Source organism: Panthera tigris, chromosome B1, assembly GCF_018350195.1.
Source record: "Panthera tigris isolate Pti1 chromosome B1, P.tigris_Pti1_mat1.1, whole genome shotgun sequence".
Lineage (NCBI taxonomy): Eukaryota > Metazoa > Chordata > Mammalia > Carnivora > Felidae > Panthera > Panthera tigris.
Window position 1 is genome coordinate 7,692,685 of NC_056663.1, and position 8,208 is coordinate 7,700,892.

Here is an 8,208-nt window from a genome sequence, read left to right on the forward strand (position 1 = left end):
GGCCGGGTGGACGTAGGGGGGCAGCTGGGTCCGGCGACAGCGATTCGGGCGTTATGTACACGTAAATTCTTGAAGCCATAAGGCTGGAAATCATAAGCCGTCTTCAGGGGGAGGGTTTCAGTCATCTCTGGAGAGCATCACCCACAATAAGGCTAAGGAATGGCTGGGGCAGAAGGGACAGACAGGAAGTGTAGAGACCTAACAAGCTGAACAGAGAAAAGAAACAGAAACGTCACATCACTCCCGAAATGTAGCTCTTGGTGACACTTTCTAGAGCAGGAACCGGATTAGAATCAAATGTAATGTATCGGAGATACGGGTAAAGGAATAAGGTTGTAACGGTAGCTCCGCTGGCCTGAGGAAGGAGAGAAGGCGGGCGTTCTGGAAGTTACTTCTCAAAGCAGGCGCCAGGCTTCCCGCCTCAAAACGGGCGAGGCTGCGTGTTAAAAGTGCAAGCCCGCTTCTCAGGCCCAGACCTTCTCCACCTGAACCCCGGCAGCGGGACCCAGGAATTAGTACTTAACATATTCCCTCAGTTATTCTAATGGAACAAGAAAATTAGAAGTCGTAGCACGAGAAATTTTACAGCAGCAGCAAGAGATACTTCTGCTATTATGCAGTTTGGGTGGTTGCAACACGTTATGCGGGACGTGTCGTGAGCGACTGTTCCGACAGGTGATCTTGACGAAGTAAAGACGAATTTAAGTACACGTCATATTACCTCATGCGTTATTCCCACTATCCTGGTTATGTAGGTCAAGACTTTATTTCTCGGTGAGACGAGGCTGTGTCTGTGTGTCATGTGCACCCAGTATATGGCTTCACAGTATCTATCGTGGTCCCTCGTCAAATAACTGAAAATAGAACGAGCCTAGATCAACCAAGTTGAAAGGCAGAACCTAACTCTTTTTTAAGGCCGCTAGTAAGTTTCCGGCTGAAACTAATGCCTTCCTTGAGTTTGAACCCATTTCTTTCACCCTAATTCTTATGTTTCAATTGTCTAGGAAAAAGACCAATTTTTTTTTTTTTTGTATCTGAAATAACAACTCTGATCTGACCCTCTCCAGTTAAAAATGATAAAATGAGGGGCGCCTGGGTGGCTCAGTCGGTTAAGCATCCGGCTCCGTTTCAACTCAGGTCATGATCTCCTCAATTGAGCAACTGAGGCCCTCATCAGGCTCTGTGATGACAGATTCTTGGGATTCTCTCTCTCCTTCAATAAATAAACTTTTTTAAAAAAAATGATAAAATGAGAATTTAAAGTTCTGTTACATTGAATGTTACATGTTTAATTTAGAAACATATGTTCCAAAAATCAGAATATTTAAGCCCATACTTATTTTTAGTCAACACCCTACCAATTCACGTTACGTGTTTTGTATAATTAATATGTTTGTGAAAACTGAAGCAAGCTTCTGACCAGTTTTGCCACAAAGCATGTAGTTCATTATGATGAGAGGATATTCAATAAAGGATTTATTTGACCTACATTCTACTGTATGACAAAAGCTTGATTCTAAGTGAAATAAAGAGCATCTCAAAATCGCTTCAGAAGTTCCCCATTTAAATTAAAATAAGAAAGACAAGCTGATCTTATTTGAAATTATTTTGAGTAGAGCTTTATCCCAGCATCCTCCTAACACATTTGCACCCAGGCATGAATTTCCACACTCAACCGTTCTGCTGTGAAATTTTAGCGGGACTGTCTAGATTTCTTCGTATTTCTAATTAAAGATGCAGTCTTTTATCCTATATGTTTCAGAAAACGTACATCAAATTTTCCCTGGCAAACCTGAGGATGTCTCTACGGCAAAGCACACTTATAAGGCATCTCTTGTAGAAACGAGACCAAGTAGTAGTTGGCTACTGCGATTCTTTTTCTCTCCTTGGAGACTACGTTGCTCCTTAAATCACAAGGAGGGATCCAGGGCCCCTCCCCTTGAATACGTCGCCCATAATGACTTTCCTGACCAACAGAAGGCAGCAGAAATAATGTTCTGAGACACAGGACGTTCTAGGTCATAACAATCCCCGTAGCTTCTGCCTGGGTTTCTTGGAACCCTTGTACCAAGGCTGCCTCTAGGAATCAAGCTGCCATTTTGTGAAAAGCCCAAGTCCCTTGGAAGCAGCCCCAACTGACATCTCAGCCAACAGCCAGTTGTCAGCGCTGCTATGTGAGACCTACCTGAGACAACCAGCCCAGCCAAGTCTTCTGATGCCTGAATCCCCAGCAGATACTGGACTGCAAAGGCACCAGATTTCAAACAAGACCTGCTCAGGAGACAGCCCACAGAACCCACAGAGATTAATGATAAACTGTCATTTTAACTCACCAGTTTTGGGGATACTTGTGATGCAGCAAAGATAACCAGAACATTAGTTTATCTTTTTCTGTTCAGGCTCAGGCTCTCGGGCTTTTATAAATTTTCCAGGGAGAATAACATACCAGAGGCCAAATGACCCTTAAAAGTTTTACCTAGTAGCCTAGAATCATTAAAATGTTCTTAATTTGCTTAATGAAAATAGCTCAACTCTATCTTCTTTGCATGTTTTTTTCCTCTGTTACCGAATCAAGATCTGAGCTACGTAAATTTATACCAAGTATCCCCCGATGCCCTCGGGGAAAACAGAAACCCCAAGATTTAAATGACTCACCCAAAGACATGAAAAATTATCTTATTTGTCCTGCTTCAAATCCGGGCTCTTTACACCCTGCTCATAACTGCCTGTAGGGGGTCATATTCTTCTTAAAACTAGTATGAGTTCAAAACAATACGATGTCTCATTACTCCTTGCCTAAATTTGCAAATAATTTTACAGATCCTTAACCAAGTCCACGTTTACCGAAACTGAACGAGAGCAAGATATTTCCTCCCGAGATTCTTCTCATCAAAATTTACAGACTCCTGGATCTAAAGCTGAATGTTAAAGATGGAACATTTCATTGTTCTAATTTTAGGGCATTTAGTCCATTTTATGTGGTGTATGTTCCTTTCTTTTCCTACCCCTCAGCCAGCACACCTTATATTCTTTCGTTGCATGGGTTTAACTCTTACTAGAGGTTAGCAACCCTCAGGTCTTTATTTCCCTTCTTGCTCCCGTGCTCTGCTAAGTTCTCATTATGCATTTCCAACATACTAAACACTTGTGTTTAGATGTCTAGCTATCACCTCTTAATTAACATTCCAAAAATGAAATTAATTTTCTGTCCAAAGCATCCGGAAAATAAAGCATCTGGTTAATCCTTTAAACATTCTCAAGGGACCCACTATTTCCCCAATTTTCAAGGTTTCCAATCTCCAGAGAGAGATGATTCACTTTCCTTGCTATTACTCAATTGCCTGTTTTTACAGCTTTCTCATTAGAGGTATCTTTCACCTATCTTTTTTTCCCCATTTCCACTGTTAACCACTCTTCCTCTATGACTGGTCTAGATACATGGCCTATCATTTCAGGATTACTTTGACAACTAAGTCTATCTTATGGGTCTACTCTCTCCAATTTATCCTTTGTCTTACACAACACCAATCAATTCATCTCCTTTAAGCACTGATTTCATCGTAATTCTTCTGTGCTCAAAAACCTTCCATGACTCCCTATTTCCTCTGGTATAAATTCTAAATTCCTCTGGTTACTTTTGAAGGCTCTCCAAAATGAAGTCCATCCTGTCAACTCAGCTCCATGTCTTACTGTTCCCCAAAACTGATCTCCTTCCTCTTTGAGAAGGGGCCCATTGTCTACCTACAACACCTCTTCCCTTACCAAACCCTTTCACATGGCCCAAATCAGCTCCAATACCACACCCCCGTGCAGCTTCCCACAGTAACCTGTGGAATGAAATAACGCCCAACGTCATTTTTTAAATAAATAAAACAGTAGGTGATGCAGTTAGAAGAGAAATTAAAAATATTCCTGACCTGTCTCACACTGGAGCCTGAAACTCTACCATTAGAGAGATGAGAGGACAAAGTTAGCCTTGCAGCTAAAATGCAAATACTCTTGGCCAAAAGTTAGCCCTGCATTGTTTTCGTATCAAACACCTCATCATATCCTTTCTGTAGGGGAACATTTGAGGGCAGAGGGGAAAACTTGTTGCATAACTAGACAAGCTGAAGCCATTGCTGAGGAAAGAAAATAAAAGAAGGAAGCAAGAGGTGCCAAAATGTCAATTTGCCTACTTTGCAAATAACCTTCCTTTTTTTTTTAAAAAAAATTAGCCTTGTGCATTATAGATATAACTATAAATTATTCAGAGTATTTGATTAACCAATTATTCTCATTCTTCTCCCAAGCTAGAGTATGGATTTCTTCTCCTGAGTCAAACAAGAACTGATTGCTATATTCACTCCCATAGCACCATCTTCCTTTCTATAAATGATAAATTTCGGTTGTCATGACACCAGAGAAGGGTGGATTCAGCTTGCTGGCACAGCCAGGCATGCTGCTACCCTGCTTTTCCCCCTTCATCCTAGCAATGTGGACTCCAGTGCCCTCACCCCCTGCTACCACAAACAAAAGAAACTCTGACTGATGTTCTGTGTTTTTCGCAAGTAAAAGAGGAGAAAGATGACCTCAAGTGACCAAGTGTTTTCTCTGGAGTTTCTGTACATATTTCCCCCCTTCGGTCTCTCACCGGCCCCCATCTGCTTGGTGGCTCTTCCTATCTCTGGACTGCATGTCTGGGTCATTGTCCTGAGTCCTGGCATCTTGATCTCACTCCCCATTGCTACATACCTGTTCTGTCTCTACTCCCTGACCCCTGGGTTCTCACTTGCTTCCTCTACCCACTCTCTCTTACTGGCCATCTGACATCAACAGGAATTTCTCGGGACCACAATTTCAATAAGAAAAATGTAATGGTAGAAGGAGGCGGAGACAAATTTTAGGCATCTGTCAGATTCCAGATAGGAAAGAGAACTCATAAGGGTTAGAGACCAAGCTCAGGATTAGCCTAAGGGCTCAGGTGTTAGCTCTAACTCCTTTCCTTGATAACACCTTCCCATATGTGGGATCAAGCCTAATTTATCCAAGGGCATTGAAGCAAACTCCAGGACCAACTGTGTTCATTATAGTATGCAAATAGTAGAGAAACAATTAGCTTCAAAATCAAGAGCACCTTATCCTCGGGTAGGCAGCCCACTCAAGCTTAAGGTTACACGGTAAACAAGTTCATTCCTTCTAGAGAACATTCTAGAGAATGTTGGTTACAAACAGCATCTTAGTGCTTTCAGTAGGGTAAATGAGTAAATTACACTAAGTCAATTACTTTGGCTTTCCATTTTTGAGAGCTTTTCTCCTCCGCGGTTATTCTAACAAGAGTTTATATTCCTATGCACAATGAAAGACAGGAAGGAAGACCAAGCCTTAAATACTTTCTGCCCCACTTGGGAAAGTGTTTTATCTTTCCTTCTTAACTTGGAAATAGTCCTTCAATTTCAGAAAGCTTTTAAAGCCAGTCCATTCTGGAGATCATTTGCAACACTGCTTTATTTTTCAAAGGCCCTGAAAATGGGTCTTTCTAAGACTTCCGGGTCAAGCGAGAAGAGACTGTGAATGTCTTGACCACAATTAACATTCACAGGCAAAACTGTCCTCAGCTTTCTCTTTTTTCCTTTCTCCTGAATTGGCCAGCGTCTATAAACTGCACCGATTAGCAGTCAAAGCACCCCCTAACCCTTGAGTCTGTGGGAACTTAGGAATTTCAACCCGAGCACGTCTATCCCAAAGCCTCCTTTACTCTGGGGGGTGGGAAAAAAAAAAAATCCTTTACAACAAAGGACAAGGGACAGGCTGGGGGAGGGGCGCGCACTGGACTTGGACGAGAAGAAACGAGAGTGCTGGCGTTGACCAGTAACCCCGAGTGCCGGCGGGTCGCTAATCAGTAACCCGGAGAAGCCGCACGGCCCGACGCTGGGCGCCCGGAGCCCAGCACACCGCAGCCGGGAGGCTCCTCCTCCCCGGCCCCTCCCTCGCACCTCGGAGAACTCTCCCCGTGGAACCAACCTCCTCGCGCCGGGTCCGCAAGGCCTGTGTCGCACCGGGCTCTCGCAACCCCTCCACCCCACCCGACCGCATTCCTGGGGCCGGTCCAAGCCGCCGCCGCGGCCGCCAAACTCTGGAGGAGTGGACCCCGTCCAGGGACTCGAGCGGAGCGGAGCTGCGCGCAGTGCACAGCCCGGCCACCCGAGCGGGTCTGGACGCCCCCTCTACCACGCCGTCTGCCCCGCTGGGGTGGAGGGGAGAGTCCGCCTTCAGCCTCGGCCGCAGACCTTTTGTGCAAGGCCGGCGCTCAGCTGAGAGGGGACCAGAAGGTGTCCCCGACCTCGCCCCGCGCCGGCGGCGCCCGGACGGGAACCCGAGCGAAGGGAAGTTGTGCGAAGTTTGCGTTTCTCGCGCCCCGACTCCACTGGCTCCCCGAAGGGCAGGCGGCAGCGCGGGGACACGTGCGCACGTCAGTCCCCCCTGAACCCCGGCTCCCCCGGCCGCCCTCCTCCGCGGCGTCCCCGGGCTGCGGTCCCCGCGCGCTCGCCACCTCCGCGCCCCCCCCCCTCCACCCCACCGGGTGCCACCGCGTCCCCACCGCCCCGCGCCCGGTGGGGGGGGGGGCAAGTCCCGAGACAGACGCGGAGGCCGACCCCACACCTACTCTCCCGGCGGTGCCACCCCGCCCCCGAGGCCCCGCGCTGGGGCGCCCCGGCCGGCGCACTCACCCATGGCCCGACGTCCAGCTGCCCCGCGGCCCCGGACCAACGTCCCCAGATGAGCGCGAGCCACCAAGTTCTTCTGGCCGCTCCTCAGCTCCCGGCGCCGCGGCGAGTGGCGGCCTCCCCCCTCCGGGCCGAGCGGCTCTCGGGGCTCCCGGCACCTCGGAGGACGCGCAGACCCCTCCCGCTCCCCACCTGCCTCCTCGGGCTAATGGCTACTGCCCGGCCCTTCGCGCGCGCTCTCCTCCCCGCGCCCCCCACCCCGCCCCCTTTCGCTCCGCAGCCAGCCACGTGCAGACGCCTCCCCCCAAATGGGAACTACACACCACAGACACACGCATTGTCTCCCACCCCACCCCACCCCCAACCCGGGCAAGGACCCTCTGGCCAAAATAATCACCCCTAACGTGCAGGCTACGAAGAGATCATTCCAGAAGAGACAGATTGGTTACGATGATTTCGCATTCCCTAAGATCTTCTCTTAAGTATGCCATTTTTCCCTTGATAACGATATTACTGAAGACGAGGAAGAGAGAAATTCCCCTTTTAATTTATATTAGGTCTCTCTTCCTTCTTCTGTGCTATGTATGTTGGTTTCTGTAACCTGGCAAGGCTCCAAAGACCTAAAAGCCAGTCCCCTACCCCCTCCCCCCCCCCCCCCCCCCTCCACACACCGTAATATGCAGAAGTCACCTGGAAAATAAATGACTCAATCCAAGAGGGAGCTGATGCTGCAGAAACAGCACTGGGCTTATCAGCCTGGAAGAATGGATTGTGATTCTGGCTCTACCACGGATATACTGGGACTCAGTTTCCTAATTTGTAAAACGAAGGATCTGGAAAACCTGATCTCTAAGGTCTCTTCAAGTTTTAAAAAAAAAAAATTATGTAATTATAATGGCCTAGTTCTTTCAGGATTCAGACTGGAGAAGTTAATTTCAGCAAATCCGTCCCCAAAGTGTCTTAAGCTTCTTGCTTAGCCTAAAGCATACAAATCTATGCGGCGAACAAGTGGAAGTAAAAAACAAAGTGGACACGGTTACTACCCCTGAGGAGCACGGCGATCTAATGCAGAAGGCGTGATATGAAAAGTAAAGAACATTATGTTTAGCAGAAATACAGAAATGCAGAGCATATATTTACAACAGCATAGAAACATTTGCACAGCTGTTTCTCACATAATGGAAGAGGTATGCTCCTGGAAGCATGTTGGAAATGCATTTCAGTTAAATGGGAATAGAAAGTTATTCTTGTGGGAGGGGAAAGGAAGTGATCGATAGAAGTTGTAAGCGTTCAGCACTCCATTCAGAAATGCATCACGGTTCTGGAAATGGAATCTCATGAACTGTGATTGCAGCAAAGCATAACTTATACATGGGTTCAATCAAGATAAATGATGAATGTATGGAGATTAATTCCTAAACTCAGCTTTTGAATCACCACAGATAACCAGCCACCACTTCCCAAGGACCTATTTCAAGATAGCACAATTCTAAACAATTAG

At 46.9% G+C, this 8,208-nt stretch overlaps 1 protein-coding gene across 1 annotated transcript in view; it reads right to left on the reverse strand.

Annotated features, from left to right (window-relative positions):
* GPM6A (glycoprotein M6A) overlaps positions 1 to 6,933 on the reverse strand; it is a 350,302-nt gene extending 343,369 nt beyond the window's left edge. Inside the window, exon 1 of the mRNA XM_042982891.1 lies at positions 6,711 to 6,933. Within this exon, the coding sequence (XP_042838825.1) occupies positions 6,711 to 6,714 (4 nt within the window). The 5' untranslated portion in view covers positions 6,715 to 6,933. The remainder of the gene's footprint in view (positions 1 to 6,710) is intronic.
* Positions 6,934 to 8,208: the final 1,275 nt, after the last annotated feature.